Source organism: Eutrigla gurnardus, assembly GCF_963514095.1.
Source record: "Eutrigla gurnardus genome assembly, chromosome: 9".
Lineage (NCBI taxonomy): Eukaryota > Metazoa > Chordata > Actinopteri > Perciformes > Triglidae > Eutrigla > Eutrigla gurnardus.
The window spans coordinates 29,863,801-29,878,706 of NC_139923.1; the positions used below are offsets into that span (position 1 = coordinate 29,863,801).

Genomic DNA, 14,906 nt, shown 5'->3' on the forward strand with positions numbered 1-14,906 from the left:
TTCTCTGATCTGCTCCAAACTTTGCACACTTGATTAGAGTTCCTTCCTGAACACATCTGCACTTTGATATTCACTCACAGTCAGAGCGCCACCTACTGGCCACAGGAAATGTCATTGATTTTGTGAATTTTTCCAAGTTAAAGCCACACCTGATTTTTTTAATAACTAATTCCTCTCATTTCAGCCTGGACACAGAGAGGAGGAGAGATGCACACTTTACATGCATCTCATACAGCTGTCAGCTGAACTCTGTCATTAACATCCAAACTATTGTACCTTCAGTGTTGGTTCTCTGATCTGCTCCAAACTTTGCACACTTGATTACAGTTCCTTCCTAAACACATCTGCACTTTCACATTCACTCTGTCAGAGCGCCACCTACTGGTGACAGGAAATGTCATTGATTTAGTCACTTTTTCCAAGTTAAAGCCACACCTGATTTTTTTTATAACTAATTCCTCTCATCTCACCTTGCAAGGAGGACACAGGGAGAGGAGGAGAGGTCACACTAGGGGGGAGGAAGGAAGAGATGTCAGGAAGGCATGAACATGTGTGTATGTGACAGACAGATGGCTTTAAATGTCAATCGCTTGTGTCTAAACTCACGCCACGAGGAGGTGGCCGCTGCACAGGTAGGCTGCTGCCACGCGTGTGAATGCAGGCACTCCACGACCGCACGTGACAGACGGATGCCTTTCGGTGTCCATCGCTTGTGTCTCGACTTGCGCCAGGAGAGGCGGCCGCGCCAAGGGCAGCGTCCACGACACTGCCCTGTGACCGCAGGCACTCCACGACCGCATATGAGCTCGGGCCCGTCACGATACTGCTCGCAGTTTTAATTATTATTATTATTATTATTATGATTATGACTATTATGATTATTATTATCATTATTCTATAAGAGGGCCCTCTGTCCCGTGAGAACCTCGTATCTCCTGGTTTCAGCTTTGTGACGAGTCTTCAGCTCATTCAAGGAGCTTTTTAACGAGTTTATCCAGATGAAGGGGAGGTGAACGTCCTCCTCTTCATCTGGAGATACAGGGTTTTACCTGGACAGGAAGTCACTAACAGTCAGGCAGGCAGTGGAGTAAACAGATGTGAGACGTAGTAAAGTAGTACTTCAGTGAGCCTCCAGTACACAAGTAGAAGTACGTGTTGTGAAACATTCCTCCACAGTGACTGTTCAGCATGTTGCAGCAGGTCGGAGGCCATTCTGGATGAATAATCAGAGGAAGACTTCTTCTGTGGTGTTTAATTAACTGCTCTACATACAGTATGTTCTTACAAAATGAAGTACAGTTAATGTTGTTATAAAGTACAGATAAAATAATGCATAATACTTAAAATTATCTTATATACATTTATGATTCAAAAAATAATCTGACTTTTGACAACACTACAAAACATCTTCTCTTGCAGCTTCCTATTACGAGTTGAGACAGTTCTGCTCTTCTCATTGGTTTAGAGCTCACACGTTGCTGTCACACGTTGCTGTCACACGTTGCTGTCACACGTTGCTGTCACACGTTGCTGTCACACATTGCTGTCACACATTGCTGTCACACGTTGCTTTCACACGTTGCTGTCACACATTGCTGTCAGGATGTGACATCATGTTAATCTGAGTCTGTGTCGTCAATCTAATCAGAACTACTTCATGAATAAATGAGCGTATTATCTTTATAGATAAAATCTGATTATATATGATGGCGGACTGTGAATATATATATATATATATATATATATATATAGGCCACGAAGGCCCCTGTTGCCACGAAGGCCCCCTGGTGCCACGAAGGCCCCCTGGTGACAAGAAGGCCCCCTGGGGCCACGAAGGCCCCCTGGTGCCACGAAGGCTCCCTGGTGCCACAAAGGCCTCCTGGTGCCACAAAGGCCTCCTGGTGCCACGAAGACCCCTGGTGACACGAAGGCCCCCTGTTGCCACAAGGGCCCCTGGTGCCACGAAGGCCCGTGGTGAAACGAAGGCCCCTGGTGACACGAAGGCCAATGGTGCCACGAAGGCCCCTGGTGACACGAAGGCCCCTGGTGACACTAAGGCCCCTGGTGACAAAAAGGCCCCTGGTGACAAGAAGGCCCCTGGTGCCATGACGGCCCGTGGTGCCATGAAGGCCCCTGGTGCCATGACGGCCCCTGGTGACACGAAGGCCCCTGGTGACACGAAGGCCCCTGGTGAACCGGTCACACAGTCCTTCAGCGTTCAACAAAGTATAGATGAATGTGCAAATATTATAAAGCATAAAGACAACGCATAATTTAAATATAAAAGAAAGAAATATATACAAATACACACATGAAGTATATGTACAGTTCTTTTGACATCAAGTTACATAAATAAAGTTCTCTGTTTGGAAACATCTGATGCTTGAAATATAAACTTTGATATAAAAATAGAAATTACATGTTTCCCTGTAGTACTCAACATATTGATCAGTAGTCAAACACATTGATCAGTAGTCTATAGAATCTTTAACGTCTGGTACACAGCGTCTCTGTGGAAGAAGATCAATATCTTTATAGGCTATAGATTTATATCCGTGATTTTAAGTCTAATGTCTGTAAATGAGCTGCAGGGTTAGTTTGATGATCACTGACCTCTTTGGGGGTTAAAGGTCACGTTTTCATAGATGGGACAGAAAAGTTTCTCCTGTTCACAGCGGAGCTTCCTGGCTCTGAGGACATCACGGACACACTGGTGGAGGTACGAGTACTGGCCCTGGGGAGGAGGAGAAACTACGTCACACTAACACTGGTGGAGGAGGAGAAACTGCATCATACTAACATGGGTGGAGGAGGAGAAACTACGTCATACTAACACTGGTGGAGGAGGAGAAACTACATCACACTTACACTGGTGGAGGAGGAGAAACTACGTCACACTAACACTGGTGGAGGAGGAGAAACTACATCACACTTACACTGGTGGAGGAGGAGAAACTACATCACACTAACACTGGTGGAGGAGGAGAAACTACGTCACACTTACACTGGTGGAGGAGGAGAAACTACATCATACTAACACTGGTGGAGGAGGAGAAACTACGTCACACTAACACTGGTGGAGGAGGAGAAACTACATCATACTAACAACCTTGGAGGAGGAGAAACTACATCATACTAACACTCTTGGAGGAGGAGAAACTAAATCACACTTACACTGGTGGAGGAGGAGAAACTACGTCACACTAACACTGGTGGAGGAGGAGAAACTACATCATACTAACACTCTTGGAGGAGGAGAAACTACATCATACTAACACTCTTGGAGGAGGAGAAACTACGTCATACTAACATTCTTGGAGGAGGAGAAACTATGTCACACTAACTGGTGGAGGAGGAGAAACTACATCATACTAACACTCTTGGAGGAGGAGAAACTACGTCATACTAACATTCTTGGAGGAGGAGAAACTATGTCACACTAACTGGTGGAGGAGGAGAAACTACATCATACTAACACTCTTGGAGGAGGAGAAACTAAATCACACTTACACTGGTGGAGGAGGAGAAATTACGTCACACTTACACTGGTGGAGGAGGAGAAATTACGTCACACTAACACTGGTGGAGGAGGAGAAACTACGTCACACTAACACGGGTGGAGGAGGAGAAACTACATCATACTAACACTCTTGGAGGAGGAGAAACTAAATCACACTAACACTCTTGGAGGAGGAGAAACTACGTCACACTAACACGGGTGGAGGAGGAGAAACTACATCATACTAACACTCTTGGAGGAGGAGAAACTACGTCATACTAACACTGGTGGAGGAGGAGAAACTACATCATACTAACACTGGTGGAGGAGGAGAAACTACATCACACTAACACTGGTGGAGGAGGAGAAACAACGTCATACTAACACTCTTGGAGGAGGAGAAACTACATCATACTAACACTCTTGGAGGAGGAGAAACTACGTCATACTAACACTCTTGGAGGAGGAGAAACTACATTATACTAAGACTCTTGGAGGAGGAGAAACTACATCATACTAACACTCTTGGAGGAGGAGAAACTAAATCACACTTACACTGGTGGAGGAGGAGAAACTACGTCACACTAACACTGGTGGAGGAGGAGAAACTACATCATACTAACACTCTTGGAGGAGGAGAAACTACGTCATACTAACATTCTTGGAGGAGGAGAAACTATGTCACACTAACACTCTTGGAGGAGGAGAAACTATGTCACACTAACTGGTGGAGGAGGAGAAACTACATCATACTAACACTCTTGGAGGAGGAGAAACTAAATCACACTTACACTGGTGGAGGAGGAGAAATTACGTCACACTAACACTGGTGGAGGAGGAGAAACTACGTCACACTAACACTGGTGGAGGAGGAGAAATTACGTCACACTAACACTGGTGGAGGAGGAGAAACTACGTCACGCTAACACTGGTGGAGGAGGAGAAACTATGTCACACTAACACGGGTGGAGGAGGAGAAACTACATCATAATAACACTCTTGGAGGAGGAGAAACTAAATCACACTAACACTCTTGGAGGAGGAGAAACTACGTCACACTAACACGGGTGGAGGAGGAGAAACTACATCACACTTACACTGGTGGAGGAGGAGAAACTACATCACACTTACACTGGTGGAGGAGGAGAAACTACGTCACACTAACATGGGTGGGGGAGGAGAAACTACATCATACTAACACTGGTGGAGGAGGAGAAACTACATCATACTAACACTCTTGGAGGAGGAGAAACTACATCACACTAACACTGGTGGAGGAGGAGAAACTACATCACACTTACACTGGTGGAGGAGGAGAAACTACGTCACACTAACACGGGTGGAGGAGGAGAAACTACATCATACTAACACTGGTGGAGGAGGAGAAACTACATCATACTAACACTCTTGGAGGAGGAGAAACTACATTATACTAACACTGGTGGAGGAGGAGAAACTATGTCACACTAACACTGGTGGAGGAGGAGAAACTACATCATACTAACACTCTTGGAGGAGGAGAAACTACGTCATACTAACATTCTTGGAGGAGGAGAAACTATGTCACACTAACACTCTTGGAGGAGGAGAAACTATGTCACACTAACTGGTGGAGGAGGAGAAACTACATCATACTAACACTCTTGGAGGAGGAGAAACTAAATCACACTTACACTGGTGGAGGAGGAGAAATTACGTCACACTAACACTGGTGGAGGAGGAGAAACTACGTCACACTAACACTGGTGGAGGAGGAGAAATTACGTCACACTAACACTGGTGAAGGAGGAGAAACTACGTCACACTAACACTGGTGGAGGAGGAGAAACTATGTCACACTAACACGGGTGGAGGAGGAGAAACTACATCATACTAACACTGGTGGAGGAGGAGAAACTACATCATACTAACACTCTTGGAGGAGGAGAAACTACATTATACTAACACTGGTGGAGGAGGAGAAACTATGTCACACTAACACGGGTGGAGGAGGAGAAACTACAGATGCTAAAAGTCCCATGATGCCCTGCTCCACCTACCTCAGTCTGCACCATATGTGAGCGGTGAAGTCTCAGGTCAAAGACGGAGCCGTAGATGTCCACCATGTCCTTGGTGTCCAGCTGCTGCAGAACTCGATCCAGAACGATAAAGGTCCCTGTGCGACCCACTCCGGCACTGAAACACACCAAAGCCCAGTCAAAAAACACTCAATTCAAGAGAAGAACAAAACATGGTTCCTTCTCATGGGTGACAGGGTTCACGACAGTGTTTGTCCTTATAATGTACCTGCAGTGGACCACAGTGGGTCCAGATCCTGGACTTCTGTTGACATAGTCCCGGACAGTCCGGACAAACTGGATGAGGGACTGCGTGGTCTCTGGGACTCCATGATCTGGCCACACGGTGTAGTGAAACTGACGGACCAGCCGATTGAAGCTCAGCTGCTCCTCCTTCATGCACACACACACACAAAACGTCAATGGTCAAAATGCCGAGCTCTAGACCGTAAACCGTAGACCACAAACCAACGGGTGGCACCAGCTGTTTGTCCCTAGAAAATGGGGGTCAAGATAACGAGGATTCTTCAAGCAGCTCAGTAATCCAGAGTCTATGCAGACATCCCCCTAGTTTCTGTGTCGGGGGTCCGGGCCGACGTATCACCAGCTTCTGTTTTGAGGGTTCCAGCCAACGTATCGCTTGATCCTGTGTCAGGGGTCCGGGCCAACACCAAACCTGTTGCTGTGTTGAGGGTCCTGGCCAACGTCTCGCACCAGTATTGGGGCCCTGGGAAGACATCCCTCCTGCCCCACATGTTCTGTCGGGGCTTCCCACGAAGACAGCTCCTGCTCGTTGTTAGCCTCCAGAAGCGTTCTTCCTTTGTCTCCATCCTTCAGAGGGGTTCCACCTTTGTCACCTGAGGGGTTCTGCCTTCATCACCAGAGAGGTTCCACCTTCGTCACCAGAGGGGTTCCACCTTCGTCACCAGAGGGGTTCCACCTTCGTCATAAGAGGGGCTCTACCTTCATCACCGGAGGGGTTCCACCTTCGTCACAAGAGGGGTTCTATGTTCATCACCAGAGGGGTTCCACCTTCATCACCAGAGGGGTTCCACCTTCATCATAAGAGGGGCTCTACCTTCATCACCAGAGGGGTTCCACCTTCGTCATAAGAGGGTCTCTACCTTCATCACCAGAGGGGTTCCACCTTCGTCATAAGAGGGGCTCTACCTTCATCACCAGAGGGGTTCCACCTTCGTCATAAGAGGGGCTCTACCTTCATAACCAGAGGGGTTCCACCTTCGTCACAAGACGGGTTCTACCTTCATCACCAGAGGGGTTCCACCTTCATCACAAGAGGGGTTCCACCTTCGTCACAAGAGGGGTTCCACCTTCAACACAAGAGGGGTTCTACCTTAGTCACCTGAGGGGCTCTGCCTTTGTTGCCAGCCACCAGAGGGGTTCCACCTTCGTCACCAGAGGAGTTCTGCTGTCATCAGCAGCCCCCAGAGGGGTTCCACCTTTGTCACTAGAGAGTTTCCACCTTCGTTACTGTCCTCCAGAGGGGTTCCACTTTTGTCCCCAGAGGGGTTCCACCTCAAAACAGTTTGTCAACATTTTAATAAATGATAAACAATCGGTTGATTATTTGAAATGACATACGCTGTAGATGTTGAACTCTCGTATGGTCCACTCAGGAAGAACAGACTCAGACAGCATCTGGACGATCAGGTCTCCATAATACAGAGGGTCTTGATCGAAGGGCCAGTAGTGGTCACACTTTACCTGGACACGGGTGAGGAAGAGGAGAACAGTTCAGTCCTGCTGAGTCTTCACACAGACCACATGGTGTCATTGATACTCACCCTGCCTTTCTCCACACACTGAGTTACCATCACCATGTTGTGGACGTTCTGCTCCCAAACCATCTTCCAGAAATCATCTTTGGTTCCCGGCAGAGGACCCTGTGTGGCGATGTACTCCCGTCTGAAGTTGTTCCCCTGAAACATACATGAGGAACTTTAAAACTGACGGAAACATCAATCAATACGTATATCAAACATGATTCAATCATTAAATCTTACAGGCATGTAGCTGGCGTTGATGTAGTCAGAACACGGATCGTCGTCCACATAGGACAGCTTCACCCTCGTAGAGTCATCTGAACACAGAAATAGAGTCAGTACCACGGGGGAGAACTACTTCTTCTTCTTCTTCTGCTGTGTTAGCATGTGCGTGTCTGTGTGTGTTAGTGTGCCACTCACAGGGTAGGATGTTGTTGTAGCGATTCTTCCCGCGGTTCTCCGGCAGCAGAGCTGAGTCCAGCGGCTGATTGCGACCGACATCCTTCAGGTCCTGAAGGAAACACCACAGAAGAAGTCAGATCTTCTTCATCATAACAACTACAACCTTCCATAATTATTTTAAAGTCCCAGTCGGCAACATGTTTTTGATCATATTCACTGAAGCCGACACTACGCTCCGATAGAACAACATAAATCATCTGGTTTTAGAAGAAAAAGCGCGCCTCTACGTGCACGTAGAGCCTGTTGTTTGTTTTGCAAAGATAGACAGAGCCCGGATCATCCTGTCCAATCAGCACGCAGGGCTGTGTTCATGCACACACAGAGCCCCTTCCCCCTCGGGTCGTTCCACTATCACAGGGGGGAGGTGAAGGGAAATAACAACAAGCTTCCAATTCCTCGTTAAAAACCCAAACGAGGAGGTCCAAAACAACCAAGGAAAAGAAAACACCGGTGGAAAAGAAGGAAAAAAAGCAAGATGGCGACGGTGCCCCGTGATAAAACCAGAGTCAACATCGGACCCGCGTTTCAAAGGTGGCGTGATCTAAGGGATTTCAAAGGGCACGGAGTCCAGGGGGAGGAGCTTGGAGGTCGTGGGGGAGGAGCTCGGTGGTCGTGGGGGAGGAGCCTGAGAGTTGTAAACATTCAAATTCTGACGTGCCCTCGATCCGCCGGACTTGCCGACTGGGACTTTAATACATTAAAAAAACTGAACTAAATGAACTAACTTTTTTTTTTTCACTTCAAAGATTTCTGTCTGAATCCTCTCTGAATGGCGATCAGAGATTCTCTGTAATGTCTCACCTCGTACTCCTCTGACAGCAGGTAGTTGGAGTCCGCCTGCAGCTTGTTGTAGTGACACTCGAAGTTCAGGATCTGGATGGGACTGAAGGACACAAACTCAACACCCGAAGAAGAAGAAGAAGAAGAGAGAAAAAGAGAAAGAGAAGAGTCTGATTTCTCACCTGGAGACTTGCCGGTTTCTGAGGAATAAAATATGTTAAATATGTTAAAACATGTTGATGAAACAAACCAGAGACTATTTTAAGGATCAATTCACTGATACAAAGATAAACAACCAATAACTGGTCAATCAATACAAACTCATAGATAATCACCTGCTATATTCTTTTTTGGCAGTTTTAAGGCAGTATTAATACTAAAAAGTAATAACACCTCAGAACTGTAAGGCAGTATTATTGCCTTACAGTTCTGAGGTGTTATTCCTTTTATCTGTGTACTCCATAGTATTAGTGGTAGTTCTGCAGTATATTTACCCTCGGACTCCCAGGTGGACTCCTGATGTCGTTGTGTCTCTCCTCACATTCATCCTGACTGTCGTTCTCTCCTCAACTCTGAAACACAGCAGTGTCACACAGGTGGTGTCAGTCCAGCAGGGGGCAGCACAGTAACACACACTGGGGAGGTGTTGTGTTCCAGACCAGACTATGTGGAAGAACCAGAGATGGTCTGTGGACCCCCAGAGGCCTACAATAGTAACTCACATTAGTCCAGAGACCAGACCAGACTATGTGGAGAAACCAGAGACTGTCTGTGGTCCCCCAGAGGTCTAGATAGTAGCTCACATTAGTCCAGAGACCAGACCAGACTATGTGGAGGAACCAGAGTCTGTCTGCGGTCCCCCAGAGGTCTAGATAGTAGCTCACATTAGTCCAGAGACCAGACCAGACTATGGGGAGGAACCAGAGACTGTCTGTGGTCCCCCAGAGGTCTAGATAGTAGCTCACATTAGTCCAGAGACTAGACCAGACTGTGTGGGTCTGGGTTCAGGCTTGGTTCACTTTGTGGACACTCACACTTTGCGAGCCTTCTGTCTGCAGAGCAGCAGAGCGGTGACTCCCACCATCATTGCGATGAGGAACATGCCGGCACTGACTCCTTCGACGACGCCACTCGGAGGCTCTGAGGGAGGAAATGAAAAAACATGATTATTATTATCGTTATTATTGATGTGTTATGGTTAATGTTATAAGTTAACTATAATTATACAGTCCATAAGCAGATTGAAGCATCAGAGAGGTGCTTTAGATTCTAGCTGAGAACATGTGGAGCGTTCTAGCATCCATGTCGGAGACCTGGTTGCTGTGGGCGACGCGGAGCTCACCTGCCTCGGTGAGCAGCGGCGGCGACAGGTACGTGTCTCTGAACAAAGGATGGCTGAAGCCTCGGTTCTCCTCGTCCAGCAGCTGGGTGAAGGCTCGAACACTGAGCCTGCACACAAACTCCTCATCAATATCAGAGATCAATAACATCTGTCTGCACTGACCTTCATTTTAATGGATCTTTATGAAAAACATGTAAACACAAAATAACATTATGTTGTTGTATTTTCTCATATTAATATTAATATCCATTATAATAGTAAAACCTTCGTCATGACAAAAGAGTTGATTTCTATAACACTTTTAACTTCAAACTTCACCTGTATGCAGTTTTGGGTTTCAGCGGTCCGTCACAGAACAGGTTCAGGTCTCTCCTGGTCTCTGGATCCAGGTCACAGGAGCCCCCTAGTGACTCCATGCCCGTCCCCACATTCATCTCAAAGCAGTGGGAGCTGCTGTCGGAGCCCTCGGTGCACTTACTGGGGAAGAAACTGGTCTGGTAGGACCTGATGGAGCTGTTGGATCTGTAGTCCAGGTAGGAGGGCAAAGGGTGCTGCTGGTCTGGAATATCCTCATCCTCACCTTCAATTATCAAAATACACGTTAGGGACAGACATGTGGTTGTGAAGTAAAGCAGCTCTGAATGAACATTTTAAATATTTAATAACAATAGTTCCCAAATATTAACGTTTGTATTGACAGGTAAGGTTACAGTTACACGTACAGGTAAGAGAAGGTACGAGTACAGGTAAGAGAAGGTACCAGTTTGAGGAGAAGGTACCAATACGAGGAGAAGGTACGAGTACAAGGAGAAGGTACCAGTACGAGTGCAGGTAAGAGAAGATACCAGTATGGATACGAGTGCAGGTAAGAGAAGGTACCAGTATGAGAAAGAGTGCAAGTAAGAGAAGATACCAGTATGAGTACGAGTGCAAGTAAGAGAAGATACCAGTATGAGTACGAGTGCAGGTAAGAGAAGGTACCAGTATGAGAAAGAGTGCAAGTAAGAGAAGATACCAGTATGAGTACGAGTGCAGGTAGGAGAAGATACCAGTATGAGTACGAGTGCAGGTATGAGAAGGTACCAGTATGAGAAAGAGTGCAAGTAAGAGAAGATACCAGTATGAGTACGAGTGCAAGTAAGAGAAGATACCAGTATGAGTACGAGTGCAGGTAAGAGAAGGTACCAGTATGGATACGAGTGCAGGTAAGAGAAGATACCAGTATGAGTACGAGTGCAGGTATGAGAAGGTACCAGTATGAGAAAGAGTGCAAGTAAGAGAAGATACCAGTATGAGTATGAGTGCAGGTAAGAGACGGTACCAGTATGAGTACGAGTGCAGGTAAGAGAAGGTACCGTCAGACTCTGTCACCACCACAGTAAAGAACTTGATGGCACCATTGACGTCACTGAACCAGCTACAGTTGAACTTGAAGAAGATGGAGAACTTGGTGACCACGGCGGTCCTGTCACTGACCCGGGTACTCATGGGGGGAACCGGAGGACCTGGAGGAGTCATTGAGGTGTCAAACATTAATGATAGATGTGTCCTCTGTGTCTGAAGGTCTCAGAACACGGTGTTGTGGTCCTTACGGTCGATCATGGTAACCACGCTGTCCTGAGCCTCCTCGCTGGTCATCTGGTCCGAGATCACCTTCACGGAGATGGTGTAGCGCTTGTGGGGCTCCAGCTGTGTGATGAGGTACGCGGTGGAGTCTCTGCCAGTGCGGCGTGAGTAGACCAGGACCCGGGTGTCCTGGTGAGCACACTCGATGGTGTAGGAGTCATAGTCGGCCTCCGGGGGCCCCCAGGAACAAGAGATGGAGGTGGAGCTCTGAGGGCGACAGTGGAGGCTGTGGACTTGCTCCGGCTCTACAGCAAGACACAAGTACAAATACTCACAATGCAGTATTAATACACACACACACACACACACACACACACACACACACACACACACAGTAAAGTACTTGTTTTACTTATGAAGTGAAATTAAGGTGCTGCCACCTACTGGTGCGGATGCTGTTGTGAATGGGCGTGCTGTAGGTGGGTGTGGCCCCGGGCCCCGTGGCCCCGCTGACGGTGCGGAGGCTGAAGGTGTACAGGCGTCCAGGGAACATTCCTCTCAGGATGCGGCTCCCGGAGGTCCGGCTGTGATACGGGTTGATGACGGACAGCCGGTCCTGAGGAGTCCACTGCAGGTCGAAGTCATTGTAGTCGGAGTGGACGGGGACACTCCAGGTAATCTCCAGGGAGGTGTTGGTGACCCCCCCGAACAGGAAGGAGGTGGGAGGGCTGGGAGCTGAGGAGGACAGGAAGACCAAACAGATCAGACTTCTGGTCTACAACACTCCATGGCTCACATGTCTATCATGTCCCTGGACCACCAGTAACGTCTCACCAGTCCTTCCCAGTGTGCCAGCTCTGTTGCTCAGCTCTCCACTGAGACTCAGCACCTCGGCTCGGTACAGTCGACCTGGGACCAGGCCTGAGAAGAGGAACTCTGTGACTTCTGAGCCCAGTTGCTGCACCGCCCGCTGGGAGCCATCAAGGTCGTATAGAGACAACAGGTACCCGCTCAGATCACCAGCACCACGGTCCCAGTTCACCCACAGATCATCAGACTGGTTTCCACTGTGAGCTCTCAGAGACACCACAGCTGCTGGGACTGAAGACCAGATGCACACCCGTCAGTTCCAACTGAGGGGGTTCTGATACACCGTGAATCATGATAACAATGAGAACAAGGTGGCTCACCTGTCCTGGCCCAGATACTTGCTGGGTTGGTCTGCTCTCCACTGTGGGTCACCACCACCATCCTGTATGCAGCTCCGGGTCTGAGACCCTGGAAGGAGACCTGCTGACTGCTGGACTGGCCGCGCCGTCGCTCCTGCAGCGAGTCGTCACTTTTATACAAGGAAATATCATAAATATCAAACTGTCCATCAGGTGGAGACCAGTGGAAGGACAGACTGGTGCTGGTGTTGGCTTTGATGGACAGATCAGTGACAACTGCAGGACCTGACGGGACAAAGGGGGGCAGGAGAGTCCAGAGAGTATGAGACTGGTTTAACCATCGCTGTGTTATTTAACTGTTACATAAAACTTAAACATTTCTAAAAATTAGATCTCTTACGTGTACGAGCCACCACACTGGCTCCCAGACTGTGGACGCCCCCACTGGTGGTCTGGACCAGGACCTTGTACTTCTTGCCTGGAGTGAGGCCGTCGAACCTGAACCTGGTGTGTCCGGAGGGCTGAGAGGTGTTTGACACCAGGCTGCCTCGGTCATCCAGAACCTGCAGGACGTATCCGTCAGAGACCCCCAGAGCCTCCTGCCAGACCACCTGGAGGCTGCAGGTGAGCTGGAGGTCGTCCACCTGGAGCCCCGTCACTGCTGACGGTACTGAGAACAACACATGACATAAATATAGTATCCCATACTACAGGTACACTATCAGCAGTACAAATACACAAGTACTAGAATACTAGTATATGTATATCCTGTAATATTGTAGTACTGTGTCTGGCCTGTGTCATACAGTGTAGTACAGAGCAGTACATTGTAGTACAGAGCAGTACAGTGAAGGACAGTGTAGGACAGTGCAGTACAGTGCAGTAAGGTGTAGGACCAGTGTAGTACAGTGTAGGACAGTGCAGTACAGTGCAGGACAGTGCAGTACAGTGCAGGACAGTGCAGTACAGTGTAGGACAGTGTACAGGCTGTCCTGCAGTGTAGTACAGTGTAGGACAGTGCAGTACAGTGTAGGACAGTGTACAGGCTGTCCTGCAGTGTAGTACAGAGTAGCACAGTGCAGTACAGTGCAGTACAGTGTAGGGCAGTGTACAGGCTGTCCTGCAGTGTAGTACAGTGTAGTACAGTGTAGTACAGTGTAGGACAGTGCAGTGTAGGACAGTGTAGCACAGTGTAGTACAATGTAGGACAGTGTAGTACAGTGCAGTGCAGTGCAGGACAGTGTAGGACAGTGTACTGGCTGTCCTGCAGTGTAGTACAGTGTAGGACAGTGCAGTACAATGCAGTACAGTGCAGTACAGTGTAGTACAGTGTAGTATCGCGTCATACCTGTGCGTCCTGTCGCCGTGTTGTTGTTGAGCAGCTCCCCGCTGACAGACTGAACCGTCACGCTGTATATCTGTCCCGGCTGCAGGGAGCCGAATGTCACCTCGTTGTAGCGTTTGAGGACTGGCCGGATGTCCAGCCGTCTGTCCTGTCGGTACAGGGACACCGAGTATCCGTCCACATCACCCTGACCAGGAGTCCAGCTCACCTTCAGACTGCTGCTGTCTCCGCTGTTACTGATGTGGATGTTCTTCACTTTACTAGGAACTGAGGAGGAAGAGACACTTTTGAATCACAGCAACACAGTAACACTATATCACCGCAACACTAACACTATATCACCATAACCTAGTCATACTGTATCACTGCAACACTAACACTAGTGCTGTGCGATATGGACAAAATTTTATATCCCGATATAGCTAATTTTATATCCCGATAACGATATATATCCCGATATAGTATTTTTTCTTAGAATTATATATATATATATATATATATATATATATATATATATATATATAAATAATTAAATCACATCTCAGCACTATTTTTAATAACCATGTGAATGAAAGGCAAATGAATGGCACTTTCTTCTTTCCTTTTATTCGTGACTTTTTGCAACGAAAACTATTACAAGCTTTTATGTAAATATAAAAAAATAAATATCTTGTTCAGGTTAGGACAGCCAGTAGGCCTCGCAGCTGGACCTATAAAAAGGTCAGTGTTCCCAAGGAAGGAGTACAAGAATTTTTTTGACGTAGTCAAGTGGTTTTATTAACACAAGTGTTTTATTTTGAAAAGTTTTATTGTTGAGTATGTACCGAACTTCCTGTTTCGCTATATTTGCCCTGTGCTGAATTGCTGCGCCGTGGTCCGGCATCCGCCAGAAATAGAAGTCC

At 47.6% G+C, this 14,906-nt stretch overlaps 1 protein-coding gene across 1 annotated transcript in view; it reads right to left on the reverse strand.

The window, feature by feature from the left end:
• Window positions 1-1,218: 1,218 nt before the first annotated feature.
• The window catches only part of ptprbl (protein tyrosine phosphatase receptor type B, like), a 34,024-nt gene continuing 20,336 nt past the window's right edge, over window positions 1,219-14,906 (reverse strand). Inside the window, exons 14-34 of the mRNA XM_084017056.1 lie at window positions 14,008-14,271; window positions 13,060-13,329; window positions 12,681-12,944; window positions 12,325-12,591; window positions 11,935-12,225; window positions 11,517-11,795; window positions 11,280-11,429; window positions 10,243-10,504; window positions 9,925-10,031; window positions 9,617-9,722; window positions 9,077-9,154; window positions 8,765-8,782; window positions 8,604-8,685; window positions 7,761-7,851; window positions 7,581-7,657; window positions 7,362-7,496; window positions 7,159-7,281; window positions 5,786-5,949; window positions 5,539-5,674; window positions 2,614-2,734; window positions 1,219-2,510 (exon numbers count right to left, since the gene is read on the reverse strand). Coding sequence (XP_083873182.1) covers window positions 2,488-2,510; window positions 2,614-2,734; window positions 5,539-5,674; window positions 5,786-5,949; window positions 7,159-7,281; window positions 7,362-7,496; window positions 7,581-7,657; window positions 7,761-7,851; window positions 8,604-8,685; window positions 8,765-8,782; window positions 9,077-9,154; window positions 9,617-9,722; window positions 9,925-10,031; window positions 10,243-10,504; window positions 11,280-11,429; window positions 11,517-11,795; window positions 11,935-12,225; window positions 12,325-12,591; window positions 12,681-12,944; window positions 13,060-13,329; window positions 14,008-14,271 — 3,308 coding nt within the window. The 3' untranslated portion in view covers window positions 1,219-2,487. The remainder of the gene's footprint in view (window positions 2,511-2,613; window positions 2,735-5,538; window positions 5,675-5,785; window positions 5,950-7,158; window positions 7,282-7,361; window positions 7,497-7,580; window positions 7,658-7,760; window positions 7,852-8,603; window positions 8,686-8,764; window positions 8,783-9,076; window positions 9,155-9,616; window positions 9,723-9,924; window positions 10,032-10,242; window positions 10,505-11,279; window positions 11,430-11,516; window positions 11,796-11,934; window positions 12,226-12,324; window positions 12,592-12,680; window positions 12,945-13,059; window positions 13,330-14,007; window positions 14,272-14,906) is intronic.